We start from the raw sequence: 16428 nt of genomic DNA, 5'->3' as shown, positions 1-16428 counted from the left end.
GCAAATAATAAACACTCTCCTTAATGCACAAATCACAAACATAATCTTTTAAATTTGATTAAAAATCGAGAATACAAGTGCAAAAGAGGAAGAAAAGACCTTGACCTGACTGATATGCCCAGTGCTATTTAAATTTAAACACTTAAAAAACAAACATGAACCACATTTGGTACCAAACAAACATTATGTTTATGAGTATATCCATCCATTTTCCAACTTGTTGATTCCAAACACAGGGTCATGGGGGTCTGCTGGAGCCAATCCCAGCTAACAAAGGGCACAAGGCAGGAACCAACCCACTGCAGGACACACACATCCACACACCAAGCACGCACTAGGGACAAATCAGAATTGCCAATCCACTTAACCAGCATGTCTTTGGACTGAGGGAGGAAACCAGAGTACCCGGAGGAAACCCACGCAGACATGGGGAGAACATGCAAACTCCATGCAGGAAGCAAACCCGGGTCTCCTAACTGCAAGGCAGCAGCACTACCACTGTGCCACCCGTTTATAAGTATATAGAGAGAAAATATCAAAATCACATCTTGTGCTTCTTGATGTTTTTTTAACGTTTTAAAATTTTTGCAAATGTCAAGGATTACTCACAACATAGAGCATTTTTTAAGAGTACGTATAATTGAATATTAATTAAGTTTAGAAATTTAATAAAACAAATTGTTCCTTTTTTAACTGTATTCAGTCCTTGTGAGTTTATGAACTGTATTTTATTCAATTGGTATAAGCAGGACTGCAGGCTAAAATATTTTAGACAAATGAACAGCAATTACTTTTTCTAATTTGAATAACCTTAGTTTTATGAACAATAAAAGTGTTAAGATTTTGTCCACTCAGAAAATGGCATTTAAAAATATATCTGTTGCACATCTCAGTTTCAACGTGAAGTGTATTGTCACAGTTTTGAGAAAAGACAGTCCTATTAATTTTTAAATGAGTAGAAATGTAATCTCCTCATATAGGCACCAAGCACTAGGCAACCTCTGTAATAATGCCTTGCCATGAAACATTAACTCGATGTTCTGCCTTCTTTAGAAAGTCTCTATTCTTTGTCTACAATAAGGTGTAAATTGAATATTAAGTTGTACTTTTAACAGTGACTCACATAGTTATATTAGTGACAAATGTACCATATTCAGAGCAGGGTTTGAAACTTAGGGTTGCTGAGTTTTTATCAAGTAAAAATATATTGGCCTGTCTGAACATGTATGTGTAGAATTTGCCCATATTCAAGAGTTTTATTTGTCACACACACAGTTATACAGGTACAATGTGCAAAACAAAACAAAAAGCAAACACAAAATATAATAAATAATAAAATTAATAAAACGATAATAAAATTAACTAAAATTAACTAAATTAATTTAAATTAAATTAAGTATAACTAGATTAAAATTAAGTTAAAATCTGAAATCTGACACAGTAAAAACAGTGAAAAGTATAAAGCGGCTGTGCAGTAAATTAAAGTGAGTTTTACTTTTGAATGTTTGTTGGCATGTCAGAATTCAGGATTTTGATGGCCTGACGGTAAAAACTCCTCTTGAGTCTGCGGTCTTTACTATTAAGCTGGGTAGCCGCTTGCCTGAGTTGAACATGTTTCTGAAGTAGTTAGAGTGCATAATTATTTTAATTACCCTGGTCCTGCAGCACTTTGTGTAGATGTCCTGCAGAGAGGGCAGTGCTGATCTTAATATGCGCTCTGCTAAACGTACAACTCTGTGCAAGGCTTTGGATATTGGACTGAGCAATTCTCAAACCAGGATATGCAGCTCTGTGTTAGGATGCTCTGTGTAAAAAGTTTTTCAAAATGATTCACAAGACCTAGAATTTCCTCAGACGCCTCTGGTGATAAAGGTGGTGTCTTGCCTTCCTGACCTGAGTTTGTGTGTGCTGGGTCCATGTCAGGTCCTTGGTGATGTACATATCCAGGTACTTGAGGCTGCACACCCTTTCAACAGGAACTCCATTTACACTGAGCTCCATAGCTCTGCTGCTGCTTCCAGCTGACACTCTTCCTGACATTCAGTGAGAGGTTCTCAACCTAGTCTACACAGGCCTCCTTGTCGTAATTGGAAATGAGGCCTAAGACCAATGAGTCACCAGAAAACTTAACAATTGTGTTGGAGCTGTGCTTGGCCACACAATTGTGTATGTAAAGGGAATATGGCAGTGAACTCAGCACACAGCTTTATGGAATGTGTTGACAATGATATTGTTGGAGAATCAGTTTGCCTGCTCTCATCACCTGTCTGTTAGAAAATTCAGCAGAGAGTCATGGAGGCAGGTGGAGGCAGGTGTTCAGTCCCAGGTCTTTAAGCTTTGTGGCCAATAAATGGGGGACTATAGTGTTAAAGTCTCAGTGACACCATGTACTTCAGGAGATATTCTAAGAAACCTTTTAACTGTGCATGGCACAGTGCACTCAAAATAGAGAATTCTATCAGAGTCTACTCCAAATTACTTAAATAACAGCATGTTTGGTAGTTTTGTATTGTTTGAGAATAAATTACATAGCTGTTCTACTCAAATAACATGTTTGTTTAAACCGTCTGTGTTCAAACAGAATGTTATATCTTTATAAAACACAAATTTATAATATTTAAGAAGGAGCTTTGGCTAAGAAAACAGTCAGAGGTTTATAAGGCTGAGGATTTTTCAGCTTTTATTTTTTCTTTGTATAATATACCACATAACAAAATGATCAAGCAGTTCTAAACACATGAACAGTCTGTGTTACAAAAGGTGCAAAGGAAATGTTGAGCCTAAAATAATTAAAAAGGCTGAGTCACTTCATAATTAAATCAAGCTTTTTCAATTGTGACCATCTAAATTAAATTTTTATAACCTTTTCACCCATCAGCTGGTTTGCTGGCTTCCCATCTGATAATTACCCACTTCAAAGCCCAGGTACTAAATAATAGAGTGTTACATTCCAGCATCCCAAAATATCATCCTTGCTTACAGCATATAACCTTATCTTAATGTCTTCTTGCTGTCTTAAAATCACACTGCTAAATTCTGCACAATATGATCTATCAGTATTAATATTGAAATCACATGATAACCTCTTTTTCTCTCTTTGGCATTTCAAAACAACTCTTCTTGTGTTGAGGTATTAAAAATATTATTTGTTTTTAAATCTGCTTGGAGAAATTTACACTAGATCTAATTTAAACAAAAAAATTTCTAAGGTGCAAGTAACAGTTTGAAAGAGAAGAGGCACTGTATTTTAAAAAAGAGGTACTGACATTCTGTATAGTGACATGTGTATTTCATGAAAATATACATGATGAGAAATGTATGCAGCAGTCAAACCATTCTTTCCATAACACCATAATTCAAGTTCTTAGTATTGTATGAAAATTATTGCTTCTAAAGCCCCGTCTAGTATTTCTAAGTGTTACATAATTCCAGTAATAAGTAATAATAGAATATCCCACCAACCCCTTATTTACTCTAGTCAAGTTCAACACAGAAAGATAAAGTGATTTTTTTATCTGTAGTACTCAAAGGAATACCTCTTTACCTTGTATGCATCAACTCTCCCCAGTGGAGGCTTCCAGGACACATAAATGGAGGTTTCATCCAGCTCAACAAATTCTATATCTAGAGGTGGATCTGGAACTGTAACAACTTTATTAGAACAACACTATGGACTGATTGGTATCATAATCCATGGAAAACTAACATATTTTCTATTTTAGCAAAGATAAAAAGGTTTACAATTGCATCACTGCTGCAAGTATTTAATAATATAACTTCATAAATGACAGTATTTGACAGAATTTGACACTACCGCAGTAGCACCATGCAGTTTGAATCAGTTACTGAATTTTAAACAAGGCAGTGCTAGATTAACAAATTAGTCCTAATCAGATACTGTATGCACTTACATGTTGTAGCGATGATTACAGTAGGCTTGCTTCTCTTATTTCCACTTGTCGTCACAATATTTATTACATAGCTGCTACCTGGCAAAAGGTAGCCAAAGCAATGAGTTCTGTTAAGGCACAAGGGTGATTAGTTGCAGATTTATTACAACCAGATATCCATTTCATGATAATTGTTTTTTTTGCAAAGAGCTAATACAGATCTAACAATATAAATAGTAAATAGAAATGAGTTTGTTTTTGACAATATCACATTCATTATAAAGTCTCTTAGGCTTCCAGTTATTAGCTATACATATATATTCAGATTTTCCTTTAAACTTATCATTGCACACACAGGAATAATAGTATGCATTTTATTACTAAATGGACTCTTAAATAAAAAATACATATTTAATATGTACAGTGAGGAAAACAGTCTAAAATTTTTATTTCGCAGTTACCAGCTACTTTGTGAATTGTAAAGGGAGAGAGCTGGCCGACATAATAGAACAGAGAAAGGTAGATGTACTGTGTGTACACTAGACCAAGTGGAAAGGGAGTAAGGCCAGAAGCATCGGTGATGGTTGCAAACTGTTCTTGTTGTAAACTGTTGAGATGGAAGAGAAAGAAGATTTGTTGAATGAGTTAGATGAAATGGTGGAAAGTATACCCAAAGAAGAAAGACTGGTGAACGGAGCAGACCTTTATGGGCAAGCTGGCGAAGGGAACGGCGGTGATGAGCAGGTGATGGGCAGGTATGGTGTTAAGGGGAAACTGTTGAAAGGACAAATGAAGGTTGACTTTGCAAAAAGGATGGAAAGGGTGTTGGTGAATACATATTTTAAGAAGAAGGAGGAACACAGGTAGATACGATGTGTAAGACATTATAGACTATAAGGTGGTGACAGAGGGTAGTGTAGCTAAATAGCATCAATTGGTGGTATGCGTGATGATTTCAGGGTGAAAATTGGAAGAGAGTGAAAATGGAATTAAGGATCAGGTGGTGGAACCTGAAAGGAGGTGAAACAGGTGCTGGTGGTGGTGAAGACATGATAGATGATTGGAAAACCATGGCTGAAGTAGTAAGGGAGAGCACTAGTAAGGTGCTTGGTGTGACATCTGGACAAAGGAAGGAAGACAAAGAGTCTTGGTGGTAGAATGAGGAAATGCAGGAAAGAATAAAGAGGAAGAGGTTAGTAATGAATTGGGATAATTGGAGAGATAGCGAAAGCATACAGGTTTACAAAGAGATGAGGCACAAGGTGAAGAGAGAGGTGGCGAAGGAAAAGGAAATGACGTATGTCAAACTATACGAGAAGATGGACACAAAGGAAGGAGAAAAGCACTTGTACCAATTGGCTAGACAGTGGGACCGAGCTGGGAAGGATGTGCTGCAGGTCAGGGTAATAAAGGATGTGGATGGAAATTTGCTGAAAAGTGGGGTGAGTGTGTTGAAAAGCTGGAAGGAGTACTTTGATGAAGTTATGAATACAGGACATGAGACAGAGTGTAGGCTGGATAAAGTGGAGATAGTACAACAAGGACTACCAGAGATCAGCCAGGCTGAAGTGAGGGAAGCTATGAAGAGAATGAATAGTGGAAAAGTAGTTGGCACAGACGATATACCAGTGGACGCATGAAGATGTTTATTTAAGATAGCTGTAGAGTTTCTAACTAGATTGTTTAAGAACATCTTGAAAAGCAAGAAGATGCCTGAGAAGTGGAGAAGAAGTTGTTACTGCACAGTTGCAGTAACAACAGGAATATAAAGTTGATCAGCCACATCATGAAGATATGGGAAAGAGTGTTGGATGTAAGGCAGAGTGGATAGATGGTGGTCTGTGAGCAGCAATATGATTTCATGATAGGAAAGAGTACTGCAGATGCAATGTTTTCTTTAAGAGTGTTGATGGAGAAATATAGGGAAGGCCAGAAGAAACTGCACTGCATGTTTGTGGACTTACATGAAGCAAATGACGGGGTGTCAAGAGAGGAGTTATGGTACTGTATTAGGAAGCTGTAAGTAGCAGAAAAGTAGCAGTGAGTGTGGTGTAACAAATGCATCAAGGAACAACTCTGAGTCCTTTCCCGTTTGCAATAGTGTTGGACAGATTAACAAATGAGTTCAGATAGGAGCCTCCATGGACTATGATGGTTAGCAGATGACATTGTGATCTACAGTGAGAGTAGACAGCAGGTTTAGATGAACCTGGAGAGATGGAGGTATGCACTGGAGAGAAGGGGGAATGAAAGTCAGTAGGAATAAGATGGAGTACATTTGCGCTAATGACAGGGTAGGTGGTGGATGGTAAACAAATTTAAATACTTGGGTTTAACAGTCCAAAGGAACAGAGAGTGTGGGAGAGAGCGGAGGAAAGAGTGCAGGCTGGGTGGACTAGGTGGAGTTGAGAGTAAGTAGTGATTTGTGATAGAAGAGTACCTGCAAAAGTGAAAGGGAAGGTCTATAAAATGGTAGTGAGACCAACTATGTTGTATGGTTTGAGGACTGTGGCACTGATGAAAAGATGGGAAGAAGAGCTGGAAGTGGCACAGTTAAAGAAGCTACAATTTTCGCTTGGAGTAATGAGGGTAGACAGGATTAGGAATGAGTATATTTTAGGGACAACACAGGTGCAACCGTTTGATGACCAAGTGAGAGAGGCTAGGTTGAGATAATTTAGGAATGTGCAGAAGAGAGATGAGGGGAACATCAGGAAAAGAATTTTGAGGATGGAACCTCCAGGTGAAAGAAAAAGAGGAAGGCCAAAGAGGTTTATTGATGTGGTGAGGGAGGGCATGAAGGGAGTCAATGTGGCAGACAGTAATGTAAAAGACATGTATAGATGGAAATGGATGATCTGCTGTGGCAACCTATAATGGGAGCAGCTGACAGAAGAAGAAGAAGACATAAGTATTATTTTTTCACAGAAATTCAGAAAAGTAAAACTGTTACTTTGCAATACTGTTTTCTCTATTTTTGTGTGAATTGTTTTACTTTGAATCTTTACTAAAGCTTTTAAAAACAAAGATATGTTGTCTGTGGAATCATTTCAATGTGTCATGCTATTGCCAGAATCCCATGAAGCAAACTCAAGCTGTAGTAGAACTTTAGCAATTTTGGGTAAAAGTAGCTACATGTACTATAAAATACTTCTTCTCAAGAAAGATTTCAATTAAATCTCTTAGGCAGATTTTGTAATCATTTACTAAGAGCATTAGAAAATGAAGTAGGAATGGACAATGTGCTTGCTAGTTAGTAACAAAATGGCCAAATGCCAAATGCAGCTGCTTTAGTCAGTCAGTCATTCTCCAACCCGCTATATCCTAACACAGGGTCACGGGGGTCTGCTGGAGCCAATCCAATGAGGATTTTATCTACAGTAAATGACTTGCCATTTTGTTAGAAACAACCAGTACAGTTGTTAAAATAAGGGTTTACTGGCATCAATGTGCAACTGCTTATTTTATAAAGTTAATTTTAAGCACTTTCCACTATTTTCATTGAGGAATTATTTTTCTTTAGCAATTAGAATAATTCTGAAATTATGAAAATCCTGAAACAGAACCTAGTAGTGAGGGCATTTACAGTATTACTAAGCTAAAGAAATCTCTATGGAAGTAGCTGAATCACAAACATGACACCTACTAAAAACAAAATAACTTCATGTTGTACTGCATTTAGACATGACACACACTATATAGGAAACACTTCATATACAGTAAAGACTATTTACAGCAAGCTTGCTGTCATAGCCTGCTTTGCGTTCTCTGAGCAGGAGAACACTGAATGCCGAAAGCAAGAACATGGCGCTAATATTATATAGTGGGATGCAAAAGTTTGGGCAACCTTGTTAATAGTCATTATTTTCCTGTATAAATCATTGGTTGTTACGATAAAAAATGTCAGTTAAATATATCATATAGGAGACACACACAATGATATTTGAGAAGTGAAATTGTTCAAACAAAATCAGGCAGGTGAATAAATTTGGGCACCGTTGTCATTTTATTGATTCCAAAACTTTTAGAACTAATTATTGGAACTCAAATTGGCTTGGAAAGCTCAGTGACCCCTGACCTACATACACAGGTGAATCCTATAATGAGAAAAGAGTATTTAAGGGGGTCAGTTGTAAGTTTCCCTCCACCTTTAATTTTCTCTGAAGAGTAGCAACATGGGGGTCACAAAACAACTCTCAAATGACCTGAAGACAGAGATTGTTCACCATCATGGTTTAGGGGAAGGATACAGAAAGCTGTCCCAGAGATTTAAGCTGTCTGTTTCCACAGTTAGGAACATATTGAGGAAATAGAAGACCACAGGCTCAGTTCAAGTTAAGGCTTGAAGTGGCAGACCAAGAAATATTGCGGATAGACAGAAGCGACGAATGGTGAGAACAGTCAGAGTCAACTCACAGACCAGCACCAAAGACCTACAACATCATCTTGCAGCAGATGGAGTCACTGTGCATCGTTCAACCATTCGGCACACTTTACACATGGAGATGCTGTATGCGAGAGTGATGCAGAGGAAGCCTTTTCTCCACCCACAGCACAAACAGAGCCGCTTGAGGTATGCTCAAGCACATTTGGACAAGCCAGCTTCATTTTGGAATAAGGTGCTGAGAACTGATGAAACTAGTTGAGTTATTTGGGCATAACAAGGGGCGTTATGCATGGAGAAAAAAGAACACAGCATTCCAAGAAAAACACCTGCTACCTACAGTAAAATATGGTGGTGGTTCCATCATGCTGTGGGGCTGTGTGGCCAGCGCAGGGACTGGGAATCTTGTCAAAGTTGAGGGACGCATGGATTCCACTCAGTATCAGCACATTCTGGAGACCAATGTCCAGGAATCGGTGACAAAGCTGAAGTTGCGCCGGGGCTGGATCTTTCAACAAGACAACAACCCGAAACACTGTTCAAAATCCACTAAAGCATTCATGCAGAGGAACAAGTACAACGTTCTGGAATGGCCATCTCAGTCTCCAGACCTGAATATAATTGTCTGAACAATTATTGCACACTTTCTGTAAATCCAATAAACTTCATTTCACTTCTCAAATATCACTGTGTGTGTCTCCTATATGATATATTTAACTGACATTTTTTATCGTAACAACCAACGATTTATACAGGAAAATAATGACTATTAACAAGGTTGCCCAAACTTTTCTATCCCACTGTATACTAGCCAACCCGCGGCGTACCATATGCCGCATAATCAGGCCGGTTTTTTAATGATTTTTAAGCACAAGGAGAAAATTAACATTTGAAAAATTGGTAATGTAATAAATCAGCAAGAAAAGCAACATTGTAACAAAGCACGGAACGAACCAACACACAATAATCCGTGACTGAAAACTGGCAGACTGCCATTGCGCCTTCTCCTGCCAGACGGAGGGATGGGGGTGCATGGTGCTCAGGCGCAGAGGGTTAAACAGGAGGAGAGGAGAAGGACGTCCATTCCGCTTCCTCCGTCATGCTAGTCTGCTAATTTCTCGTTCAGTATGCACTGCCTGCTCATGTGCCCACCTCCAACTCGTCACTTGAGTTGTTGTCGTCTTTGCACAGTCCAGATGCACCTGTGACTCACGTAGACTTTTCATCGCTCTGTGCGGTTTTGGCTGCTTTTCTATATATAATCCACCATGACACCCAACCACGGTAGTAGCAAGGTGGGAGGGGGGTGTGTACAAAGGTTAGGGACGTAACAAGTGGAAGCGTATGAGTCGCACTTAGTGGGAATTCCACGGTTTGCAGCCCGAAAGGGGTTCAACGGCTTACCCACGCCTCTCGGCGCCGGGTAGACACACGCTCAATCTCATGCATAATTATTTATTGAATGCTAAACACTTCTGGAAAGACACAGTTGTCTAAAACAGGTTGATGTGAGAATACAACAGTAAGTGAATGAAAAGATGGAACTCGGGAGAGAGCAAAATACAACACAATAGTGAACCCGCGGTATAACAAACGCCGCATAATTATTTATTGATGGTTGAATACTTCTGGAAAGACACAGTTGTCTAAAAAGGGAGGGTTTGAGGATACAACAGAAAGTGAATGAAAAGATGGAACTCTGGAGAGAGCAACATATAATTGTCCATGAGTGAAGAAGACGCATGTTTGTCGCGGATGCGAATTGCTGTATGTAGCGTGTAAAACAGTTTGCTATGATGCACGCGGTCGTGCGTCGTAACCGAAAACTCGGTTTTTAAAGACTGCTGACTTCATTGTGTTTTAACCTCAGTTGTAAAGGATTGTTTTAAGGATCCCATGGGATACCACTCGCAAACCGTTTTACACGCTGCAAATGGCGATTCACCTCCGCGAGAAACATGCCTCTATGAACAGTCAACGTGGCTTGGAGGAGCATGTGGCCTCTACGACAGACAAATATAAATGATGCCATTTTTTCTTGTGTTCCACCAACTCGGACGTGGCTCTGTGAGTTGTCGTCGTATCCAATGGTCTTGGAGTTGGTGGGTGTGGCTCCTTCCTGCGTGCGCCATAGGTGTCTTACTTTTCGGCGGCTCATGGGTGTTTTGCCTTAGTAAATTATATATATAGACTAGCAAAATACCAGCGCTTCGCAGCGGTGAAGTACTGCATTCAAATTTTTATTAAGAAGAAAATTAAACCTTTTTAAACTGTGGGACAATATGCCAATAATTATTTGTTAAGGATCTCTTTGTATACCATGTTGTCAGTTCGGCCCTCCGGTTGTAACATAACCAAGCTGTGCGCTGAGCTTACTCTTGAGCATGTAACTTACAGTTGGCCATGTGAACAGTAATCTTGTCTCAAATCTCACAGCTTGGATTGCTGCTGTCATAATCGGTTTGAGTTTCATGGTTTGTTTCAATTACGACAGTATTTGCAGGATTTGTTGTGTTGAAGTGACATTTGGCATCTGTCAAGCGTTGTAAGCACACAACCGGTTTCATTGATAAAATCACATCCAGCTTTTGAGAGTTTAAACATTCATAAACATCAAAGTGTCCACTACTGAAATCGTCACCTGTGAATCTAAGATGTTTAAGAGGCATTGGCGGTTGTCGAAAGGTGTAAAATATTTGGCCATTTCAGTACACTTGAAAGCGACAACCGAACAATTCAGCGGCAGCCATCAACTCACATGCAGAACCATAGGTGAAGGGCTTAAGCATTTCACTCTTCTAGTGCTCCTGTGTAGTATAATTATCTCCTGTACCGTCATCAGTCCACACCTTGAACCTGTCCCAGTCATTCAATACATAAGACAGAATGTTCCTCCGGATATCAAGAGTGACCCTGATATAGCCGTGCAATATGTAACAAAGAGAATGGAAAAGGTAGGTGGTATCTCCGGGCATGGAAACCACTCGGTAAGTGACAGTTCTTTGATCGATAGAATTTCTTGAAGATGGGCCCATATGTAACAAAGACTGTTGAAAAGTTCAATATGGCGGCTGACAGTGGCATCATACTACCGAAATAAGTACATACATTGGTTTCAGTTAGTGGAGGGAAGCCGCCTACCAAATTTCGAGAAGATGGGGCCATAAATAAGAAAGTTCCACATGGCGGACGTTGTTGACCGTTATGACCATTACGCGTAGAATTTCGAAAATTAAACCTGCTTAACTTTTGTAAGTAAGCTGTAAGGAATGAGCGTTGCAAATTTCAGCCTTCTACCTATACGGGAAGTTGGAGAATTAGTGATGTTGGAAAATTCAATATGGCGGCTGACAGTGGCATCATACCACCGAAATAAGCACGTACATTGGTTTCGGTTAGCTAAGGGAAGCCACCTACCAAATTTCGTGAAGATGGGGCCGTAAATAAGAAAGTTCAACATGGCGGACGTTGTTGACCTTTATGACCGTTACGCAGACAATTTCGAAATGAAACCTGCTTAATTACTGTAAGTAAGCTGTAAGGAATGAGCCTGCCAAATTTCAGCCTTCTACCTACACGGGAAGTTGGAGAATTAGCGACGTTGTAAAGTTCAATATGGTGGCTGACAGTGGCGTCATACCACCGAAATAAGTATGTACATTGGTTTCGGTTAGCGCAGGGAAGCCGCTTACCAAATTTAGTCAAGATAGGGCCATGAATAAGAAAGTTCAATATGGCGAACGTTGTCGACCGTTATGACCGTTACACGTAGAATATCGAAATGAAACCTGCTTAACTTTTTTAAGTAAGCTGCAAGGAATGGGCCTGCCAAATTTCAGCCTTCTACCTACACGGGCAGTTGGAGAATTAGTGACGTTTGGAAAATTCAATATGGCGGCCGACAATGGCGTCATATCACCGAAATAAGTACGTACATCGGTTTTGGTTAGCGCAGGAAAGCTGCATACCAAATTTCGTGAAGATGGGGCCATGAATTAGAAAGTTCAATATGGCGGACGTTGTTGACCGTTATGACCGTTACGCGTAGAATTTCGAAATGAAACCTGCTTAACTCTTGTAAGTAAGCTGTAAGGAATGGGCCTGCCAAATTTCAGCCTTCTACCTACACGGAAAGTTGGAGAATTAGTGACGTGTGGAAAATTCAATATGGCGGCCGACAATGGTGTCATCCCACTGAAATAAGTACGTACATCGGTTTTGGCTAGCGCCGGGAAGCCACCTACCAAATTTCGTGAAGATGGGGTCAGCCTTCTACCTACACGGGAAGTTTGAAAATTGGTGACGTTGGAAAATTCAATATGGCGGCCGACAATGGCGTCATACCACCGAAATAAATACGTACATCGGTTTTGGTTAGCGCAGGGAAGCTGCCTATCAAATTTCGTGAAGATGGGGCCATAAATAAGAAAGTTCAACATGACGGATGTTGTCGACCGTTATCGACGGTTATGACCGTTACATGTAGAATTTCGAAATGAAACCCGCTTAACCTTTGTAAGTAAGCTGTAAGGAATGAGCCTGCCAAATTTCAGCCTTCTACCTACACGGGAACTTGGAGAATTAGTGATAAGTGAGTCAGTGAGTGAGTGAGTGAGTCAGTCAGTGAGTCAGTGAGGGCTTTGCCTTTTATTAGTATAGATATTGTGTTGAGTAAAACTATCCATATTTAACCCCCCTTTGATTGTTCCAATGACAATGCATACTTTGTATTATGTTTTTGTAAATTGTTTAAAGACACCATCAGGACTACTATAATCAGTCATATTCTCTCTGTGACACATTGGCATTGTGTACTTTCAGCCAACAAATTATTCAGCAGATATGTGTAAAGAAATGTTACTGGAACTCTTTTATACCAACATCAATCTTCTTCTTCTTTCGGCTGCTCCCGTTAGGGGTTGCCACAGTGGATCATCTTCTTCCATATCTTTCTGTCCTCTGCATCGTGTTCTGTTACACCCACCATCTGCATGTCCTCTCTCACCAGATCCATATATACCTTCGCTTAGGCCTTCCTCTTTCCTCTTCCCTGGCAGCTCTATCCTTAGCATCCTTCTCCCAATATACCAATGCAATCTCACCTCTCTGACTTTGTCTCCCAACCGTCCAACTTGAGCTGACCCTCTAATGTACTCATTTCTAATCCTATCCATCCTCATCACACCCAGTGCAAATCTTAGCATCTTTAACTCTGCTACATCCAGCATTGTCTCCTGCTTCCTGGTCAGTGCCACCGTCTCCAGCATATAACATAGCTGGTCCTACTACCATCCTGTAGACGTTCCCTTTCACTCTTGCTGATACCCGTCTGTCATAAATTACTCCTGACACTCTTCTCCACCCATTCTACCCTGCCTGCACTCTCTTTTTCACCTCTCTTCCACAATCCCCATTACTCTGTACTGTTGATTCCAAGTATTTAAACTCATCCACCTTCGCCAGCTCTACTCTCTACATCCTCACCATTCCACTGACCTCCCTCTCATTCACACACATGTATTCTGTCTTGTTCCTACTGACGTTCATTCCTCTCTCTCTAGAGCATATCTCCACTTCTCCAGGGTCTCCTCAACCTGCCCCCTACTCTCACTACAGATCACAATGTCATCAGCAAACATCACAGTCCAGGGACTCCTGTCTAATCTCGTCTGTCAACCTGTTCATCACCATTGCAAATAAGAAAAGGCTTAGAGCCCTTTTATACCAACATCAGTATGTCTGCATAATGTGACTTCTCATTTTATTTTTAGCCAAGTCAAAAGTTTTCTTTCTTTTGTTCTTAGCTCTTCTGTGTATTTGTTTGTTATAATATTTATGTATTTATTATTTATTTATTTTATGATAAAAGCCAGATTTTCCTAATGGGACAAATAAAGTACTATCTATCTATCTATCTATCTATCTATCTATCTATCTATCTATCTATCTATCTATCTGTCTGTCTGTCTGTCTGTCTGTCTGTCTGTCTGTCTGTCTGTCTGTCTGTCTGTCATTCTACAAATGTTTAAAAAAAACTTTATTCAACTGGCTGTACTAGCTAGATGACATTTCAGATTAATTCCTTTAAAATAGAATAGTACCAGAAACATTTAACAAAATTTCCCAGTAGTGATATGTATGATCATTTGTGTTTTTAAAAAAAATAGTCCTACCTAGGGTTTCCTGTTGAGAATGTTTTCTCCTGATAAAAACTTCCATTGGTTATGGAGACCACGTAACCATCAAATACATTCTGTGCTTCAGACCAGTAGACTGTAATTGTGTTTGAGATCTTACTGTGATTTGCAGCTTTTACTTGACTTGGAACTGAATACAAATAAGAAATACGCTATTATTTAAAGTAGTCTTTGGTCTTAATTAAGTAAAAGTTTAGTTAAATAAAGAAGAATACAACCAAATTAGCTTTTACTTTAAACTAATCACATAAATATTTAAAGTGCCACAATAAAATTCATCATTACACAAATTTGATTGTAAAGACTTTACCAAGTTTGCAGTATATATCAATTATATTCTGCTACAATCACTTTTCTAGATGGTTAAATTGATCAACCTTTTATATTTGCAATTAAGTTAATATCATACATGACTATAACATAATGTACATATCTATTGATCCACATATACTGTACATCTATCATTTTCTCTCCCTGCATTATTACTCACAAGGTTCCAAAGAGGTGGATTTCATGCTAGCAATGCTAGTTATAAAGCAAAAAAATTAACCCTGAAAAGAGTAACAGTTGATCATAGGTACATTCCCATCCACAACTACACTTATTTCTACTACACATGAAAAGAGAACTAAAGTAAATCATGAAAAGCACATAGATACAGTGAAAAAGTGTTAAGTCTACACCAATAATGACTTGTTTGGCAATCAAAGCCACTTCCTTGTTACTATCATATGACAGTGCAAGTCCAATATAAAAGAAAAAAACAATACATTAGACCTGTTTCAACATCATTATAAAAAAAAACTAAGCAGACATTTTTTTGCATTTGAAATGCTACTTAATGTTATGACTTGGATGCATTTTAAATTTGTATCTGATTATTATGAACTTTTTTCAAAACTTTATACTATTTTTTGGGGTGCTGATTCTATTATAGATAATGTTCTTTTGTTTTTACATTATTATAATTCAAATGAAAAGTAATCACAGTTTTTACAACACAATTTTGTTTTTTTTAATTGACTCCACTATCTATAGATTTTTAGTAAAATATTGCTAGGGAGTTGTCACTCAGGAATGACCAAAGATCATCACTGTTGACATAACCAGATCAAGAGTATAAATATCATTACCATGTAGTTCCTGAGATTGCTAATTCCACTAAAGACTTTTTGGTGTATATTGCTTTGCTTACCATTTCTTAGATCATTTTTGCTTTGTTTTTGGCTTTGGCTTGTTTTTTTTAACTATGTTTCATCTTCTGGTCAATCTGTCTCATGGTATAGCTGAGCAGAACAATTAAAATGACCTGAAGATTCATCAGAATTTTCTAAAAAGTCAGGAGGAGTCATTATTGAAAGCTAACTGAAGTGCAATTTGCAAATATATCATGCATGTTTCACTTGTTCTCACTTAGGCCTGCTCTTATAATTTATGGTACATGCACTGGGCTGTGCATTAACTGTTGTAATACACTAAAATGTTCAGAAGATGGGGATGTTATCTTTATATCTATTTATGGCTAAATGATGACACTTTCTTTATATTTCACAGCTCTGAATTTTACACATTTACTCCCAAGAATTATATTGGATAAAGCTAAAAGTACAGTGCATTTTATTAATTACATGCATTACAAATTAAATTTCAAAGGAGAACTTATTGCAAATGTTAACAATGAATATGTCTAATTGGCCTAGTCATTTAACAGAAATTAGCTTATATTATATAGATACATCAATTTCATGTGTATTTATTTTTTCATTTATTAAGTCATAGTTTCAGTTTATTTGTTGCTGCAATTATAAAGCATTTGCTATAGGATTCCCAGCAGTTGTACTAAATTTTCAAAGCATCTTCTATTGGACTGAAAAAGACATTGGATTTTATTACTAAATGAACGGGAAAATACATTCCAGTAGATGCAGCATTGCAAATGTTAATGCTTAATACATTA

The 16428-nt window shown here is 38.4% G+C and overlaps 1 protein-coding gene across 1 annotated transcript in view; it reads right to left on the bottom strand.

Moving 5' to 3' along the window:
- The window catches only part of ptprq (protein tyrosine phosphatase receptor type Q), a 205438-nt gene extending 203398 nt beyond the window's left edge, over positions 1-2040 (bottom strand). Inside the window, exon 1 of the mRNA XM_039762178.1 lies at positions 1894-2040. Coding sequence (XP_039618112.1) covers positions 1894-2040 — 147 coding nt within the window. The remainder of the gene's footprint in view (positions 1-1893) is intronic.
- Positions 2041-16428: the final 14388 nt, after the last annotated feature.

This window comes from Polypterus senegalus, chromosome 8, assembly GCF_016835505.1.
Source record: "Polypterus senegalus isolate Bchr_013 chromosome 8, ASM1683550v1, whole genome shotgun sequence".
In the NCBI taxonomy this organism is placed as follows: Eukaryota; Metazoa; Chordata; class Cladistia; order Polypteriformes; family Polypteridae; genus Polypterus; species Polypterus senegalus.
The sequence above is the reverse complement of the archived record's forward strand: the minus strand, read 5'-3'. Positions and strand labels throughout refer to the sequence as shown.